The sequence below is a fragment of the Musca autumnalis genome, unplaced genomic scaffold, assembly GCF_047663935.1.
Source record: "Musca autumnalis isolate F117 unplaced genomic scaffold, ASM4766393v1 scaffold_4, whole genome shotgun sequence".
NCBI classification, from domain to species: domain Eukaryota; kingdom Metazoa; phylum Arthropoda; class Insecta; order Diptera; family Muscidae; genus Musca; species Musca autumnalis.
In genome coordinates this window covers 232305885-232326655 of record NW_027411977.1, presented here as the reverse complement: position 1 = coordinate 232326655, position 20771 = coordinate 232305885, and the positions used below count along the sequence as shown (strand labels likewise).

The window sequence follows — 20771 nt, the reverse complement described above, 5'->3', positions numbered from 1 at the left end:
AATTGTAATTTAATTAATTTCAAGTCATTCAGGGTTTAGAGAAATTTAAATTAAAATTAATTCAATGTCTAAATCTCAAAGAGAAACCCTTGGCAGAGGACCCTACATTCTCGAAACTTGATATGCAAAGCCTTAGAAGAGATAGAACATCATATATCGGGCTTAGGATCAATACAATTTAATTCCCCATTATATTTCTAAACAAAAAATTTAAAAAAATCGGTTATAAACTAAAAGCGGAAAAACGGATAAGCGCGGTTAAGACATTTTGAAGGCCGATATATAACAACATTTCTCGGTATAGAGTTAATTATCTTTTAAAGGTAATTTTTATCATTTTTGTAGGAAATTTCGAAAAAATTTATTTACGGATAAAAACGGATAAGCGCGGATAATGGGTTTCTAGGCCAGATTGTGTTATTTTTCTTCAAAAATAAGGTGTTATACCTTAGAGATTTACAAAATAAATTTTTTTGCCATTTTGGGGGACATTAAGAATTCGGATAAAAACGGATAAGCACGGATAATAGATTTCTAGGACAAATATTGTCAAATTTGTTCGCAAATAAAATAATTTATACCAGAAATTGACTAAATAATACTTTTCGCGACTTTTTAGAGGAAATCAAAAATTCGGATAAAAACGGATTAGTGCGGATAATGGGTTTTTAGCCCTAATTTTGTCAAATTTTTTCGCAAATAAAATAATTTATGCCAGAAATTGACTAAAAAATTTTTTGCGACATGTTAGAGAAAATCAAAAATTCGGATAAAAACGGATAAACGCGGATAAGGCATTTTGGAGACCGATATAGCCCAAAATTTATCTGTATAGAGTTTATTATTATTTAAAGGTAATTTCTATCATTTTTGTCGAAAATTGCGAAAAATTTAATTTACGGATAAAAACGGATAAGCGCGGATAATGGTTTTATAGACCAGATTGTGTTAATTTTCTTCGAACATAAGGTGTTATACCTAAAAAATTTACCAAATAAATTTTTTTGTGTCATTTTGGAGAAAATAAAGAATACGGATAAAAACGGATAAGCGCGGATAATGGGTTTCTAGGCCAAATTTTGTCAAATTTGTTCGCAAATAAAATAATTTATACCAGAAATTGACTAAATAAAATTTTTCGCGACACTTTAGAGAAAATCGGAATTTCGAATAAAAACGGATAAACGCGGATAAGGCATTTAAAAGTGAAATATAGCCACAAAATGGTCTGTATAGAATTATTTATCATATCGAGGAAACTTTGATACATTCTAAGCAAAAAAAAAAAAAAAAAACTCTAAAATAAAATTTAGGGATAAGCGCGGATAACGAGTTTTCAGCCCAATTATTACAATTTGGTTGGCAAATGAAGAAATATACGTAGACAATTGACCAAATACAGGTTTTGTGTTAATTTAGTGAAAATTAAAAATTTGGATAAAAACGGATAAACGCGGATAAAATATTGAGGGGTCAAATATAGCGAGAAAATCCTCTGTATAACGTTAGTCATCATGTAGATGCAATTTGTTGACATTCCAAGCAAAAAATCTATAAAATTCAATTTTCGGATAACAACGGATAAACGCGGATAATGGGTTTTTAGGCCAGATTTTGTAAATTTTGTTCGGAAATGAGAAATTAACTAAATATTTTTTTTGTGATATTTTAGTGAAATTTAAAAATGTGGATAAAAACGGATAAACGCGGATAATGCATTTAGAAGTGAAATATAAGTGAAGAAGGCTCTGTGTAGTTTTAGTTATCATATAAACGTAATTTTAAGACATTTAATGTAAAAAAATATACACAATAGAATTTACGGATAAACGCGGATAATAGGTTTCTAGACCAAATTTTGTAAATGTTCGTCGAAAATAATCATATTTGCCCTAGAAATTGTCTAAAAATAATTTTTTCTTTTATTTTAGAGAATATAAAAATTTTGGATAAAAACGGATAAACGCGGATAATGGTTTTATAGGCCAAATTTTGCCAATTTTTTTTTATAAAATAATGCTATTTATCGTAGAAAATTATCAAACACAATTTTTTGTGTCATTTTAGAGAAAATTAGAATATCGGATAAAAACGGATAAGCGCGGATAATGCCTTTTTACAAGAGATATTAAGAAAATTCTTTTTTGTTTAAGTAATTTAGGGAAAATGCTGGTCAATGTTGTTGCGAACAACTGAAATTTCCCATATTTTCTAAAAATTTCACAAATTCGGATAAAAACAGATAAACGCGGATAAGAGGTTTCTAGAAAGATTTTGGAGAATTTCTTTTTCGATGAAGTTAACTAAGGTATAAAGTACCCTCTTAACGCAAAAAAAAAATACAAATGTTCACATTTTCTAAAATTTCGAAATTCGGATAAAAACGGATAAGCGCGGATTTTTGCAACAGCTATTGAGAAATGTATTTTTTGTTGAACATACTAAGGGATAATTTCAGTCGATGAAACTAATTTTTTCACCTTTTAAAAAAAATTAAAATTTGGATAAAAACGGATAAGCTCGGATAAAGCCTTTTTACAACAGCTACTCAGAAAATTATTTTTTGTTGGAGCAATTTAAGGTCAATTATTGTCTATGAAGCCAATCAAACAATTTTTTCATAAATTTTCAAAAATTTCCAAATTCGGATAGAAACGGATAAGCGCGGATAAAGCATTTCTACAACACATATTGAGTAAATTCTTTTTTGTTAAAGTATTTTCAGATGAATTATAGCGTATAAGCCAATCAAATGATTTTTTCTTTAATTTTTAAAAATTTCCAAATTCCGATAAAAACGGATGAGCACGGATAAAGCATTTCTACAACAAATATTGAGTAAATTCTTTTTTGTTGAAGTGTTTTCACATGAATTATAGTCTATAAAGCCAATCAAATGATTTTTTCTTAAATTTTCAAACATTTCCAAATCCGGATAAAAACGAATAAGCGCGGATAAAGCATTTCTACAACAAATATTGAGTAAATTCTTTTTTGTTGAAGTGTTTTCAGATGAATTATAGTCTATAAAGCCAATCAAATGATTTTTTCTTAAATTTTCAAAAATTTCCAAATTCGGATAAAAAAGGATAAGCGCGGATAAAGAAATTCTACAACAATTATTGAGTAAATTCTTTTTTGTTGAACTAATTAAGGGATTATTTCTGCAGATGAAACAAATGAATATATTTTTTTCACATTTTAAAGAAAATTTAAAATTTGGATAAAAACGGATAAGCGCGGATAAAGCCTTTCTACAAAAGATACGCAGAAATTGGAGTAGTTTAAGATCAATTATAGTCTATGAAGCCAATCAACCGATTTTTTCAAAAATTTCCAAATTCGGATAGAAACGGATAAGCGCGGATAACGTCTTTCTAGGGCAGATACTGAGAAATTTCTTTTTCGGTGAAGTAATCTACAGTGAATACTAGTGAATTAAGCAATCCAAAATATGTTCCTAATATTTTCGCAAATTTCAAAGAGATTTTCAAAAATTCCAATATACGGATAAAAACGGATAAGGGCGGATAAAGCTTTTATTTGGCAAATATTGAGAAAAATATTTTTTGGTTGATTGAGGTAGGGCTAGTTCTAGTCACTGAAACAAATTAGTGGATTTTCTTAGATTTTCAAGCAAAATTTCAAATTCATATAAAAACGGATAAGCGCGGATAAAGCATTTCTGTAACAGATTATGGCATTTTTTTTTCTTGAAGGTATTTAAGGTGAATTATAGTCGATCAAAGGATTTTTTCTCAAATTTTCAAAATTTGCCAAATTCAGCTAAAAACGGATACGCGGATAAAGGCTTTCTGGGGCAGATATTGAGAGCATTCTTTTTCGCTGAAATAATGTGCAATCAATTAAACGCACGACAACATTTTGCCAATATGTTCGCAAATTTCAAAGAGAATTTTAAAAATTCCAAAATACGGATAAAAACTGGTAAGCCCGGATAGAGCCTTTCTAGGGCAGATATTAAGAAAATTCTTTTTAGATGAAGTATTTTAAGGTGAATACTACTGAATTAAGCAAACCAAAGCATTTTCCCACGATTTTGAAAAATCTGAATATACGGATAAAAACGGATAAGCGCAGATAAAGCCTTTGTAGAGCAGATTTTTCGAAAATTCTTTTTTGGTTAATTAATTTAAGGCAAATACTAATCAATTAAGCACAGAAATTCCCCCATTTCCATATTTCAAGATGCTGATAAAAACGGATAAGCGCGGATAAAGCATTTCTATGTAAATTTTAGAGTTTTTCTCCCTATATTAAAATAAATTGAAAACAATAATAATTCTATGAAAATTTTCTGCAACATCCAAAGTTATGTCTTCCTAAACACATCATGCCATTTATAGAGCCAGCTCTCCCTTTTCTTCTTCTTCATTATTTTTCATTTGTCTGCCATTAATTAAAATGTATTTTTGTTCAATGTTCATTTAATAGTTTTTATAGACTTGTCCATACATAAATTTGTCGTTGTACAAACTATCAACGTCATAGCACTGTCCCGCCCGATTGCCTGCCTGCCTGAGTACACAAAATACTTCAATGAGCATCTGTGTATTTTAACACAGACACATATCAATTAAATTGAGAACGCAAAAGAATATCGACGACGACAACGACAACAACGATAAAAAATTATTTTTTGTCAAATTAATTGACAACATCAATATCATTGCCATATTGAACCAAAATCAAATGAGACACAACCAATCAAGGCATATGAAGAACCGGGCAGAGGCGCATGGCATGACAAAGGCGGGGAGATAGAATTTGCAAGAGACAATTTAACAAAAAAAAAAATAGAGAAAATATGCAACTAATTAGGTACTCTAAAATATTTTTAAAAATCCCTGAGGTCAGTAGCGGCTGCTAAGCCCCAGGAGCCTCTAAAAATGTTCCTAAACATCCACGAACTTCTAATCATCCTACAGGAGCCTCCAGAAATATTCCTTCCACGAGCTTCTAAACATGTTCCAGGAGCCTCTAAAAATGTTCTTAAACATCCACGAGCTTCTAAACATGTTCTGAAATATCCACGAGCTTCTAAACATGTTCCAGTAGCCTCTAAAAATGTTCTTAAACGTCCACGAGCTTCTGAACATGTTCCGGGATCCTCTAAAAATGTACTCAAACATCCACGATCTTCTAAACATTTTCCAGGAGCCTCTAAAAATGTTCTCAAACAGCCAAGAGCTTCTAAACATGTTCCAGGAGCCTTTAAAAATGTTCTTAAACATCCACGAGCGTCTAAAAATGTTCCACGAGCCTCGAAAAATGTACTAAAACATCCACGAACTTCTAAACATTTTCCAGGAGCCCCTAGAAATGTTTATAAACATTTACAAGCTTCTAAACATATTCCAGGAGCCTTTAAAAATGTTCTTAAACATGCACGAGCTTCTAAATATGTTCCAGGAACCTCCAAAAATGTTCTTAAACATCCACGAGCTTCTAAATATTTTCCAGGAACCTCCAAAAACGTTCTTAAACATCCACGAGCTTCTAAACATGTTCCACGAGCCTCTAAAATGTTCTTAAACATCCACGAGCTTCTAAGCATGTTCCAGGAACCTCTAAAATGTTCTTAAACATCCACGAGCGCCTAAACATGTTCCAGGAGTCCCTAAAGATGTTCTTAAACATCCACTAGCTTCTAAACATATTCCAGGAGCCCCTAGAAATGTTCTTAAATATCCACGAGCTTCTACACATGTTCCAGAAGCCTATAAACCTAAAGCATGTTCCAGGAACCTCTAAAATGTTCTTAAACATCCACGAGCGCCTAAACATGTTCCAGGAGTCCCTAAAGATGTTCTTAAACATCCACTAGCTTCTAAACATATTCCAGGAGCCCCTAGAAATGTTCTTAAATATCCACGAGCTTCTACACATGTTCCAGAAGCCTATAAACATTTTCTGAAACATCCACGAGCTTCTAAGCATGTTCCAGGAGCCTTAAAAAATGTTCTTAAACATCCACGAGATTCTAAACATGTTCCAGGAACCTCCAAAAATGTTCTTAAACATCCACGAGCTTCTAAACATGTTCCAGGAGCCTTTAAAAATGTTCTAAAACTTCCACGAGCTTCTAAACATGTTCCAGGAACCTCCAAAAATATTGGTAAACATCCACCAGCTTCTAAACATGTTCCAGGAGCCTCTAAAAATGTTCCTAAACATTCGCGAGCTTCTAGGCATGTTCCAGGAGCCTCTAAAAATGTTCCTAAACATCCACAAGCTTCTAAACATGTTCCAGGAGCCTCTAAAATGTTCTTAAACATCCACGAGTTTCTTAACATGTTCAAGGAACCTCCAAAAACGTTCTTAAACACGAGCTTCTAAAAATGTTCCAGGAGCCTCTAAAATTGTTCCTAAACATACACGAGCTTCTAACATGTTCCAGGAGCCTCTAAAAATGTTCTTAAACATCCACGAGCTTCTAAACATGTTCCAGGAGCCTTTTAAAATGTTCTTCAACATCCACGATATTCTAAACATGTTCCAGGAACATGTTCCAGGAGCCTCTAAAAATGTTCTAAAACATCCGCGAGACCCTAAACATCCTCCAGGAGCCTCTAAAAATATTCTAAAACATCCGCGAGACCCTAAACATCCTCCAGGAGCCTCTAAAAACATTCTTAAACATCCACGAGCGTCTAAACATTTTCCAGAAGCATCCAAAAATGTTCTAAAACATCCGCGAGCTTATAAACATGTTCCAGGAGCCTCTAAAAATTTTCTAAAACATCCGCGAGACCCTAAACATCCTCCAGGAGCCTCTAAAAACATTCTTAAACATACACGAGCGTCTAAACATTTTCCAGGAGCATCTAAAAATTTTCTAAAACATCCGCGAGCTTATAAACATGTTCCAGGAGCCTCTACAACTGTTCTTAAACACCCACGAGCTTCAAAACATCCTCTAGGAGCCTCTAAAAATGTTCTTAAATATCCACGACGTTCTACACATGCTCCAAGAGCCTCTGAAAATGCGTTTAAACATCCACGAGCTTCTAAATATGTTCGAGGAGACTCTAACAATTTTCTTAAACATCCTAGAGTTTCTAAATATGTTCCAGCAGCCTCTAAAAATGTTCTTAAACATCCACGAGCTTCTAAACATGTTCCAGGAGCCTCTAAAAATGTTCCTAAACATCCACGAGCTTCTAAACATGTTCCAGAAGCCTCTAAAAATTGTTCTTAAACATCCACGAGCTTCTAAACATGTTCCAGGAGTCTCTAAAAATGTTCCTAAACATCCACGAGCTTCTAAACATGTTCCAGGAGCCTCTAAAAATGTTCTTTAATATCCACGACGTTGTACACATGTTCCAAGAGCCTCTGAAAATGTGTTTAAACATCCGCAAGCTTCTAAATATGTTCGAGGAGACTCTAACATTTTTCTTAAACATCCACGAGCTTCTAAACATGTTCCAGGAGCTTCTAAAAATGTTCCTAAACATCCACGAGCTTCTAAACATGTTCCAGGAGCTTCTAAAAATGTTCCTAAACATCCACGAGCTTCTAAACATGTTCCAGGAGCCTCTAAAAGTGTTTTTAAACATCCACGAGCTTCTAAACATGTTCCAGGAGCCTCTAAAAATGTGTTTAAACATCCACGAGCTTCTAAATATGTTCGAGGAGACTCTAACATATTTCTTAAACATCCTAAAGTTTCTAAATATGTTCCAGGAGCCTCTAAAAATGTTCTTAAACATCCACGAGCTTCTAAACATGTTCCAGGAGCCTCTAAAAATGTTCCTAAACATCCACGAGCTTCTAAACATGTTCCAGAAGCCTCTAAAATTTTCTTAACCATCCACGAGCTTCTAAACATGTTCCAGGAGCCTCTAAAAATTTTCCGAAACGTCCACGAGCTTCTAAACACGTTCCGGGAGTCTCTAAAAATGTTCTCAAACATCGACGAGCTCCTAACCATTTTCCAGGAGCCTCTAAAAATGTTCTTAAACATCCACGAGCTTCTAAACATGTTCCAGGAGCCTCTTAAAATGTTCTTAAACAGCCACGAGCTTCTAAACATTTTCCAAGGGCCTCTAAAAATGTTCTTAAACATCCACGATCATCTAAAAATATTCCAGGAGCCTCTAAACATGTTCTTATACATCCACGGGCTTCTAAACATAAGCCTCTAAACATATTTGTGAAATTCCCAAACCTGTCTAAAATATCCATCAGCATTTAAAACTATTCCACGAACTTCTTAAACTATTCTTAAAAATCCACGAGTCTTTCAAAATTTTCCAGGAACCTCTAAAATATTCTCTCAAAATGATCCTCTCAAAATGATCCATGGGCTTCTAAAAATATTTTGAAAATCCATGATCCTCCAAAAATTCTCCAGGAGCCTCGAAAAATATTCAGAAGTCTGTTAAAATATTTTTAAAAATCCGAGAGCCTCTAGAAATATTCCTAGAATTCGCCCAAAGTGCCCATGAAATATTTTCTGTATCTTGGAATACATTCAATGCAGACAGAGATCATTGAACTTCATTTGTTTTTATTTTCGAATAATTTACCGCCAAATATAAACAAACTTTGTTCTGATCTTCCGAAAAAAGTCAAATAAATATTTGCCTTAAATGATAGCTAAAGTTACACAAAGTCTTGATAAAATATTTTCTATACCGTGGAATGCCATGAATTCGTCATTGTGGCCATTGAATCAATTTTACTTTTTTGTTCACAAAATTCGCTTAAATCGTTACAAAATTTGGTTTCCATTTTTCCTGAAGAGGTAAATTTTCATAGCCATTAAAGAAGAATTTACAGTTTTGCCTTTGAGGAAAAGCTAAAAGCTGCAAGAAGTCCCAATAAAATGTAGGATACACAAAATGTAGCAGAGGTCACTTAATCAATTTAATATTTTCGCTCACAACGTTCAAATCACTTCCATGGTTTATTTTGATCTTCCGGATGATCAAAATATCTTTATTTGCAAAATAAATTCCTAAAACTAGCTAGAAGCTTCGCCAAGTCTTCATAAAATATCTTCAGCATTTTGGAATGTCATAAATTCAACAATGACCATTGAATCAATTCGATACATCTGCTCACAAATTAGCTCAAACTAGTACCAAATTTTGTTTCTCATCTTTCTGAGGAGGCCAATTTTCCTAGAAGTTGCAAGATTTTTTGCCTTATATGAGAGCTGGAAGCTGCACGAAGTCCCCTTAAAATATTTCTGTATCCTGGGGTGAACTGAATTCAACAGACACCACGGAATCAATTTGATATTTTCGCTCACAAAATTCACTTTAATCGTCACCAAGTTTCTATTTGATCTTCCTGACGAGGTCAGTTTTCTTACTTCTCAAAGACGCTGATGAAATGTCGACTACACGACAGTTGAAGTCCTCATAAAATATTTTCTGTATCTTGGGATGGCTTGAATTCAACTAAGGATATGGAATCAATTTTATATTTTTGCTCGCAAAATTCGTTTTAATCGTCACCAAATTTATATTTAATCTTCCTGACTTGGTACGTTTTCCTATTCCTCAAAGAAGTTGCTAAAATATTAACCTAGATGACAGCCAAAAGCTGTATGAATTCCTTGTGATTATTTTCCAAGGATCCATAGACCTTTTTCTCTTTGAAATAAATTTGATATTTGTGCTCACAAATTTGCTAATATCGTCACCAAATTTGTTTCTTATCTTACTGAGGATGTAAATTTGCCTAATCCTCAAAGAAGTTGCTAAAATATTAACCCAGATGACAACCAAAAGCTGTATGATTTCCTGTGACTATTTTCCAAGTATCTCCAGACAACTTTCTCTTTGGAATCAATTTGATATTTTCGTTAAGAAATTCGCTAAAATCGTACCATATTTGTTTCGGATTTTCCTGACAAGATGTACTTTCCAATTCCCCAAAGAAGTTGCTAAAATGTTGACGTACATGACGACTAGAAGCTGCGTGAATTCCCTCTGATTATTTTCCAAGGATCCACAGACCCCTTTCTCTTTGGAATCAATTTGATATTTTCGTTCACAAAATTCACTCAAATCGTATCCAAATTTATTTCATATCTTCATGACGACGTAAATTTTCCTATTTCTCAAAGACGTTGCAAAACAGTTGACCCACATGAAAACCAGAAGCTGTATGAATTCCAGGTGATTATTTTCCAGTAATCCTCAGACCTCTTTCTGCTTAGAATCAATTTGTTATTATAGCTCACAAATTTACTGAAATCGTCTCCAAATTTGTCTCTTATTTTCCTGAGGAGGTAAATTGTCATATTTCTCAAAGACTTTGCTAAAATGTTGACCCACGTGACAACCAGAAGCGGCACGAGTTCCATGCTGACTTTTATTAGATTGTTCCCTGACTTTTCTTGATTATTTTCCCAGGATCTCCAGACTTTATTAGAGCTCTCCCTAGTTTTTAAAAATGTTCCTCGAGCCTCTTAAAATATTCTGAAAAATCCATGAGCCTCTAAAAATGTTCTGAAAAATCCACGAGCCTTTAAAAATAATCCAGTAGCCTTGGGATGAACTAAATTGAACAGAGGTCATGGAATCAATTTGATATTTTCGCTCAAGAAATTCGCTCTAATTGTCACCAAATTTGTATTTGATCTTCCTTTTGACGTAAATTTTCCTATTTCTTAAAGACATTGCAAATAGTTGACCCACATGACAACCAGAAACTGCATGAATTCCAGGTGATTATTTTCCAGCAATCCCCAGACCTCTTTTTGCTTAGAATCAATTTGATATTGTACCTCACGAATTTGCAGAAATCGTCTCCAAATTTGTCTCTTATCTTCCTGAGGAGGTAAATTTTTATATTTGTCAAAGACGTTGCTAAAATGTTGACCCACGTGACAACCAGAAGCGGCACGAGTTCCATGCTGACTTTTATTAGGTTGTTCCCTGACATTTCTTGATTATTTTCCCAGGATCTTCAGACTTTATTAGAGCTCTCCCTAGTTTTTAAAAATGTTCCTCGAGCCTCTTAATATATTCTGAAAAATCCGTGAGCCTCTAAAAATATTCTGAAAAATCTACGAGCCTTTAAATATAATCCAGTAGCCTTGGGATGTACTGAATTGAACAGAGGTCACGGAATCCATTTGATATTTTCGCTCACGGAATTCGTTCTAATTGTCACAAAATTTGTATTTGATATTCCTGTCGACGTAAATTTTCCTATATTTCAAAGACGTTGCTAAAATGTTGACCCACATGGCAACCGGAAGCTGCATGAATTCCCAGTGATTATTTTCCAGCAATCCCCAGACCTCTTTCTGCATAGAATCAATTTGATATGGTAGCGCACAAATTTACTCAAGTTGTCTCCAAATTTGTGTCTTGTCTCCCTGAGGAGGTATATTTTCATATTTCTCAAAGACGTTGCTAAAATGTTGACCCACGTGACAACCAGAAGCGGCACGAGTTCCATGCTGACTTTTATTAGTTTGATCACTGACTTTTCTTGATTATTTTTTCTGAGAAGGCCAATTTTCCTATTCGCTAAAGAAGTGCAAAATTCTTGCCTTAAATGGGAGCTGGAAGCTGCACGAAGTCCCCTTAAAATATTTCTGTATCTAGAGATGCACCAAATATAACAGAGGCCACGAAATCAATTTGATATTTTCGCCCACGAAATTCGCTCTAATTGTCACCAAATTTATATTTTATCTTCCTGTCTACGTAAATTTTCCTATTTCTCAAAGACGTTGCAAAACAAGATACCCACATGACAACCAGAAGCTGTATGAATTCCAGGTGATTATTTTCCAGAATGTCCCAGACCTCTTTCTGCTTAGAATCAATTTGATGTTGTAGCTCACAAATTTGCTGAAATCGTCTCCAAATTTGTCTCTTATCTTCCTGACAAGGTAATTTTTCCTATTTCTCAAAGACGTTGCTGAAATGTTTCCACAACTGACAACCAGAAGCGGCACGAGTTCCATGCCGACTTTCATTAGGTTGTTCCCTGACTTTTCTTGATTATTTTCCCAGGATCCCCAGACTTAATTTGAGATCTCCCAAGCTTTTAAAAATGTTTCTCGAGCCTCTAAAAATATTCTGAAAAATCCATGAGCCTTTAAAAATAATCCAGTAGCCTTGGGATGGTCGGAATTGAACAGAGGTCCCGGAATCAATTTGATATTTTTGCTTAGAAAATTCGCTTTAATCTTCACCAAATTACTATTTGTTCTTCCTGACTTGGTAAATTTTCCTATATCTCAAGAACGTTAATAAAAATTTGACCTACATGACGTTTTCCTATTTGTCGAAAAGTTGTTAAAATATTAACCTGTGATGATATTACCTGTGATTATTTTCCAAGGACTCCTCTACCGCTTTCTCTTTGGAATCAATTTGATTTTGTCGCACACAAATTTGCTCAAATCGTTTTCAAATTTGTTCCTTATCTCCTTGATGAGGTAGATTTTTCAATTCCATAAAGGAGTTGCTAAAATATTAACCCACATGAAAACCACAAGCTGTATGAATTCGCTGTTATTATTTTCCAACGATATCCAGACCTCTTTCTCCTTGGAATCAATTTGATGTTGTCTCTCACAAACTTGCTCAAATCGTCTCCAAATTTGTTTCTTATTTTCTTGACGATGTAGATTCTCCAATTCCTTAAAAAAGATGCTAAAATATTAACCCACATGACAACTGAAAGCTGTATGAACTTCCTGTGATTATTCTCCAAGGATACCCAGACCTCTTTCTTCTTGGAATCAATTTCATATTTTCTATCACAAAATTGGCTCAAATCGTGACCAAATTTGTTTCCAATCATCCTGACGAGGTAAATTTTCCTATTCCTCAAAAAAGTTGCTAAAATGTTGACCTATATGACGACTAGAAGCTGTGTGAATTCCCTGTGATTTTTTTCCAAGTATCCCCAGACCTCTTTCTCTTTGGAATCAATTTGATAATTTTCGTAATTTCACTCAAATCGTCTCCAAATTTGTTACTTATCTTCCTGACGATGTAAATTTTCATATTGCTCAAAGACATTGCTAAAATATTGACCCACATGGCAACCAAAGGCGGCACGAGTTCCATGCCGAATTTTATTCCGGTGTTTCCTGACTTTTTGTGTTTATTTCCCAAGGATTCCCACATCTCTTTAGGGCTCTCCCATAAAAGATATGCCCTTTTGGGCATTTCTGCTAAAGTAATCACCTCAAAAAGGAGACACATACGCATTTTTCGACCTCCGCAAGTGAATATCTGTCTCAATAAGCAATTTTCTTTCCCACTTACCTGTACATAAGCTCCACCTGCACCCACAGCAGCAGCAGCTGCATCGACGACATCTCTCCCATGACTGGTGTGACTGCAACCACGACGATAATTTGTCCTGTTTTGGGCACTACTGCTACTACTGCGCCGTTTTCCTTGCGGCGACACTGCAGCCAAGTCCAAAATATCGATCAAATCACTATCCAAAATGTACGAATTCCGCGACATCTCATTCAATAGTTCAAGTTTACGCGAATCTAAACTTTCACGATATACATTACGCGGTTTATCCAGATTGTGCTCGTAATCTGAATCTAGCGTAAAGCTATTGCGCGACGCACTACGACGATCGGCCAGTTTACGAGCGGAACCGTGCAACGACGTTGTTGACGTTTTACGACGTCGCACTACCGTTTGCGGCGTAACAAATGGTGAGGGAGCCGAAACGTTCGATGGTGTGCCAACGGGTGATGGCAATATGTATGAGCTGTTGTCGGAAATGTGCGATACATCCGGCGGAGTGATCATGGAGGAGTTAAGCGAAGGATCCATCAAGCTGATTTGGGATAGCTTACGTTCCAGTTGCTTTTCATAGCCGTTGAATTTGTCATAGTCGATAAAGGACATGTTTTCATAGCTAACCATGTTATCGATGGCTTGCAGGGATTGTAGCGAAGCCCTCCACTTGTCATTGAGTTTTTCTTTTTTCTTCTCGCTACCCGTTATACCGGCCAGGGTACTTTTAAAGGAAGACATAAAGGTGTTGGAACGACGTTTCTTAAAATTGGCAATGGGATCGAAATTGGGATCAGCCATTAAAACTGGGGTGGAAGTTTTTCTTAGCTTAGTGACAGAATTACCGGGCGCAGCCTCCACGGGAGTAGAAGTGGCCGAGGCGGAACTGGCCTCCGGCGATGATATGGGCCTTTGTGGTGTGATTTCCACATTTTCAATGGAGTTTTTTCTTGGCGATGCTGGAGAAGAGGCATCAACCTCTTCCGACAATTGCTCCAACTGGGGTTCAATTAGGCTACGCCTATTTGTGCGTCTTGGCAAAATCATGGAACGACTTCGTGTGAATTTAAAAGGCAATTCTCCACCAGCATCTTCCTCGGTTTTGGTTAGATTTTCTTTGCTACTCGTTATGGAATTGATGAGCTTAGAAAGCTTCCCTTTCAAAGAGAAACTTCCGGAACGCTCAAATTTTGGTAGAGGAGCATTTTCATAGCCGGGTATCAGGGATTTATTGGCAGCCAATTGTTGTTTTTGTAATTGTTGTTGTTCATAATATTCACGTAATTTTTGGCTAACATTATTATTATTGTTGTTGTTATTATTATTGTTATTTTCTGTTACAATATTATTGTTATTGTGATTGACAACCACAATAGGAGGGTTGCCATTCTTTTGGGATTTGATGTTGGATTGTAGGGAATTTTTCTGATTTTTACTTAACGTTTGTTCATCTTGTTCTTTGGTTTTGTTTTGTTGTAATTGAGTTTGTTGTTGTTGCTGTTGTTTTCGAATTGATTTTTGCTGTTTCTTTTGGGCCTTTGCCGAGGCCTTCGATTCCTTTGATGAATTCATGTTGGCGGCGTTGCGGGTGGTGACGGTGGTGATTTTATGGGCAGGAATAATTCAATCATTGACAAATTGTCATGGAAATCTGGAAAGAAAAAATATTAAAAAAAAAAAATAAAATTAATAAAAAATAAAAAATAAAGTATTTTTATTTTAATATTTCTCAAACGTAGATTTTTAAAGAAAATTTTCAAGGATCTCAAAGACCACAAACCGGGGATTTTTTAAAGAATATTTTTCATCAAACCAAAGGCCACAAAACGTGGATTTTTTAAAGAAATTTTTTCCTCAAACCAAAGGCCACAAAACGTGGATTTTTTAAAGAAATTTTTTCCTCAAACCAAAGGCTACAAAACGTGGATTTTTTAAAGAAATTTTTTTCTCAAACCAAAGGCCACAAAACGTGAATTTTTTAAAGATTTTTTTTCATCCCAACAAAGGCCACAAAACGTGGATTTTTTAAAGAAATTTTTTCATACCAACAAAGGCCACAAAACGTGGATTGTTTAAAGAAATTTTTTCATCCCAACAAAGGCCACAAAACGTGGATTTTTTAAAGAAATTTTTTCATACCAACAAAGGCCACAAAACGTGGATTTTTTAAAGAAATTTTTTCACCCCAACAAAGGCCACAAAACGTGGATTTTTTAAAGAAATTTTTTCATCCCAACAAAGGCCACAAAACGTGGATTTTTTAAAGAAATTTTTTCATCCCAACAAAGGCCACATAACGTGGATTTTTTAAAGAAATTTTTTCATCCCAACAAAGGCCACAAAACGTGGATTTTTTAAAGAATTTTTTCATCCCAACAAAGGCCACAAAACGTGGATTTTTTAAAGACATTTTTTCATCCCAACAAAGGCCACAAAACGTGGATTTTTTAAAGAATTTTTTTCATCCCAACAAAGGCCACAAAGCGTGGATTTTTTAAAGAATTTTTTTCATCCCAACAAAGGCCACAAAGCGTGGATTTTTTAAAGAATTTTTTTCATCCCAACAAAGGCCACAAAACGTGGATTTTTTAAAGAATTTTTTTCATCCCAACAAAGGCCACAAAACGTGGATTTTTTAAAGAATTTTTTTCATCCCAACAAAGGCCACAAAACGTGGATTTTTTAAAGAATTTTTTTCATCCCAACAAAGGCCACAAAGCGTGGATTTTTTTAAAGAAATTTTTCATCCCAACAAATGCCACAAAACGTGGATTTTTTTTTAAAGAAATTGTTTTTATTAACCACCCTAATATTGACAATTTGTAATTCCATTTTTTCCATTGTAATTCCATTTTGGGTGCCACCGTGGTGCAATGGTATGCACACCCGCCTTGCACGCTAAAGGTCGTGGGTTCGATTCCCCGGCCAGTCAACATCAAACACTTTTCAACGGTGGCAAAATACCCCTCAGTAATGTTGGCGACATTTTCTGAGTATTTCAGCCTTGTACAACTTCTCTACATGTGGTGTCTTAGACACGCCGTTCGGACTCGGCGATAAACAGTAGGTCCCATATCATTGAGTTAATATGAATCGGGGTGCACTCATTGATATGAGAGAAGTCTCCCCTGTCCCGCCTGGGATGTTTGTGGAACAATTATATAATTATTATATTATAATTCCATTTTATCATTTAATACAAAAAAGTTCAAAATTCTATTCTGTTTTTTTTTTCGGTTGCTGTTGTTGCTTTTGTTGCGATAGTAGCCGTGCAAGCACAAAGAACCTCTGATATCAAAACCCTTGATATTTTTATGATCCCCAAGAGCTGTTATCAATCTTGTCTGTGTCTCTGTGTGCGTGTTGCTACGCTCGTATGTGTGTGAATGACTAAAAACCAAGAGACGTAACAACACAAAAAATTGCCGATATCAAGCAAAAGTTGAATTGAATTTCAAAAATAATAGCAGCGGCGTAAAAATACAACAACCAACCAGCAGCAAAGAAAAATTCCCGGTTAAATGAAGCAAAAAAAAACAACAACAAAAACAAACAAAAAGTTCATTGATAAACAAATTTCGACGAAAGTGAGAAGTAACGCAAAAATATGGGGGTAAATTTTAAGGAAATTCTGGACAAGTGTGTCAATTCGGTTTTCCGGGATGAAAACTGCGAATGGAAAATTTTACAAAGTTACAGCTAAGGAAAATCTAAAGAAGGGCCTTTTTTTTGTGACACATCCCAGATCAACTCATTGGAAAATATCGAAAAAATTGTTTCTGGGAAAAATTGTGAAATTTCAAAAGAAAATTCAAACCTTAGAAATTTTATTCGTATTAGGTTTTTATCACCAAATAACCCCCCATTCATGGCGATGACTTTTATTGCACCATGTCTTCTGATTAGATTTTTTGATATCTTGAAGTGTACTTTAGGTAGTTATTGACTTACGATAGCCATTCCTGACTTCCAATGAAAATTGGTTGAGTAATTCTGTTTTGTTGTTGTTTTTATTTAAGTATTTATTTTGATTTTCTTCTATTTTGCGGAACAGGTTCTATCAATTGTTTAATTTAGAAATTGGCAAATATTTATTTAATGCTGAACTGACGAAGAAGAGTTCAGGCCAAACAGAAAGTGTGAACTTGTGGAAATATTTCTTCACACAATTTCCGGTTGATAATGGCTGAAAGAACAATAAACACAGTTAACGAAAACAAACTACAAACACAGACAAAGCCGCAAACACACAGATAAATTATAGCCTTGAAAAAATTCTTAAAAAACTCCAGGAGCCTTGAAAAAAATACTTTAAAAAATCCATGAGCCTTGAAAAATTATTTAAAAAATTGTCCACCTATAGGCCCTTAGGCGTGGATTTTTAAATATTTTTTACTGCCCACCTATAGGCCCTTGGGCGTGGTTTTTTTAAATAATTTTTATTGCCCACCAATAGGCCCTTAGGCGTGGATTTTTTAAATAATTTTTATTGGCAATCTATAGGCCCCACGAGCCTTGAAAAAAATTCTTTAAAAACTCCACTAGTCTGGAAAAAATTCCTTAAAAAATCCACGAGCAATTAAAAAATTCTTTAAAAACTCCACTAGTCTGGAAAAAATTCCTTAAAAAATCCACGAGCAATTAAAAAATTCTTTAAAAACTCCACGAGCCTTGAAAAAATTCTTTAAAAACTCCACTAGTCATGAAAAAATTCCTTAAAAAATCGACGAGCCTTTAAAAAATTCTTTAAAAACTCCACGAGCCTATAAAAATTCTTTAAAAACTCCACGAGCCTTTAAAAACATCTTTAAAAACTCCACGAGCCTTTAAAAAATTATTTAAAAACTCCACAGGCCTTGAAAACATTCTTTAGAAAATCCACGAGCCTTGAAAAAATTCTTTAAAAAATCCACGAGCTTTGAAAAAATTCTTTAAAAAATCCACGAGACTTGAAAAAATTCTTTAAAAAATCCACGAGCCTTGAAAAAATTCTTAAAAAAATCCACGAGCCTTGAAAAAATTCTTAAAAAAATCCACGAGCCTTGAAAAAATTCTTAAAAAAATCCACGAGCCTTGAAAAAATTCTTAAAAAAATCCACGAGCCTTGAAAAAATTCTTTAAAAAATCCACGAGCCTTGAAAAAAATGTTTAAAAAATCCACGAGCCTTGAAAAAATTGTTTAAAAAATCCACGAGCCTTGAAAAAATTGCTTAAAAAATCTAGGAGCCTTGAAAAAATTGTTTAAAAAATCCACGAGCCTTAAAAAAATTCTTTAAAAAATCCACGAGCCTTAAAAAAATTCTTTAAAAAATCCACGAGCCTTAAAAAAATTCTTTAAAAAATCCACGAGCCTTAAAAAAATTCTTTAAAAAATCCACGAGCCTTAAAAAAATTCTTTAAAAAATCCACGAGCCTTAAAAAAATTCTTTAAAAAATCCACGAGCCTTAAAAAAATTCTTTAAAAAATCCACGAGCCTTAAAAAAATTCTTTAAAAAATCCACGAGCCTTAAAAAAATTCTTTAAAAAATCCACGAGCCTTAAAAACATTCTTTAAAAAATCCACGAGCCTTAAAAAAATTCTTTAAAAAATCCACGAGCCTTAAAAAATTCTTTAAAAAATCCACGAGCCTTGAAAAAATTGTTTAAAAAATCCACGAGCCTTAAAAAAAAATTCTTTAAAAAATCCACGAGCCTTAAAAAAATTCTTTAAAAAATCCACGAGCCTTGGAAAAATTCTTTAAAAACTCCACGAGCCTTAAAAAAAATTCTTTAAAAAATCCACGAGCCTTAAAAAAATTCTTTAAAAAATCCACGAGCCTTAAAAAAATTCTTTAAAAAATCCACGAGCCTTAAAAAAATACTTTAAAAAATCCACGAGCCTTAAAAAAAATCTTTAAAAAATCCACGAGCCTTAAAAAAATTCTTTAAAAAATCCACGAGCCTTGAAATAATTCTTTAAAAAATCCACGAGCCTTGAAAAAATTCTTTAAAAAATCCACGAGCCTAAAAAAATTCTTTAAAAAATCCACTAGCCTTAAAAAAATCTTTAAAAAATCCACGAGCCTTAAAAAAATTCTTTAAAAAATCCACGAGCCTTAAAAAAATTCTTTAAAAAATCCACGAGCCTTAAACAAATTCTTTAAAAAATCCACGAGCCTTAAAAAACTCTTTAAAAAATCCACGAGCCTTAAACAAATTCTTTAAAAAATCCAAGAGCCTTAAAAAAATTCTTTAAAAAATCCACGAGCCTTAAAAAAATTCTTTAAAAAATCCACGAGCCTTAAAAAAATTCTTTAAAAAATTCACGAGCCTTGAAAAAATTCTTTAAAAAATCCACGAGCCTTGAAAAAATTCTTTAAAAAATCCAAAAATCTTTTTAAAAAATCCACGAGCCTTGAAAAAATTCTTTAAAAAATCCACGAACCTTAAAAAAATTCTTTAAAAAATCCACGAGCCTTAAAAAAATTCTTTAAAAAATCCACGAGCCTTGGAAAAATTCTTTAAAAACTCCACGAGCCTTAAAAAAATTCTTTAAAAAATCCACGAGCCTTAAAAAAATTCTTTAAAAAATCCACGAGCCTTAAAAAAATACTTTAAAAAATCCACGAGCCTTAAAAAAAATCTTTAAAAAATCCACGAGCCTTAAAAAAATTCTTTAAAAAATCCACGAGCCTTGAAAAAATTTTTTAAAAAATCCACGAGCCTTAAAAAAATTCTTTAAAAAATCCACGAGCCTTAAAAAAATTCTTTAAAAAATCCACGAGCCTTAAAAAAATTCTTAAAAAAATCCACGAGCCTTAAAAAAATTCTTTAAAAAATCCACGAGCCTTAAAAAAATTCTTTAAAAAATCCACGAGCCTTAAAAAAATTCTTTAAAAAATCCACGAGCCTTGGAAAAATTCTTTAAAAACTCCACGAGCCTTAAAAAAAATTCTTTAAAAAATCCACGAGCCTTAAAAAAATTCTTTAAAAAATCCACGAGCCTTAAAAAAATTCTTTAAAAAATCCACGAGCCTTAAAAAATTCTTTCAAAAATCCACGAGCCTTAAAAAAATTCTTTAAAAAATCCATGAGCCTTAAAAAAATTCTTTAAAAAATCCACGAGCCTTGAACAAATTCTTTAAAAAATTCACAAGCCTTGAAAAATTCTTTAAAAAATCCACGAGCCTTGAAAAATTATTTAAAAAATCCACGGGCCTTAAAAAAAATCCAGGAGCCTTGAAAAATTCTTCAAAAAATTCACAAGTTTTGAAAAAATTCTTCAAAAAATTCACAAGTTTTGAAAAAAATCTTTAAAAAATCCACGAGCCTTAAAAAATATTTAAAAAATCCACGAGCCTTAACAAAATTCTTTAAAAAATCCACGAGCCTTAAAAAAATTCTTTAAAAAATCCACGAGCCTTGAAAAAATTCTTTAAAAAATCCACGAGCCTTGAAAAAATTCTTTAAAAAATCCACGAGCCTTAAAAAAATTCTTTAAAAAATCCACGAGCCTTAAA

The 20771-nt window shown here is 33.7% G+C and overlaps 1 protein-coding gene across 5 annotated transcripts in view; it reads right to left on the bottom strand.

Annotated features, from left to right (window-relative positions):
- LOC141403712 (uncharacterized) overlaps nucleotides 1–20771 on the bottom strand; it is a 517705-nt gene that overhangs the window by 450798 nt on the left and 46136 nt on the right. For all 5 annotated transcript variants that reach the window (XM_073986549.1, XM_073986554.1, XM_073986555.1 and 2 more), the window contains exon 2: nucleotides 13278–14922. In XM_073986549.1, the coding sequence (XP_073842650.1) occupies nucleotides 13278–14843 (1566 nt within the window). In that variant the 5' untranslated portion in view covers nucleotides 14844–14922. The remainder of the gene's footprint in view (nucleotides 1–13277; nucleotides 14923–20771) is intronic.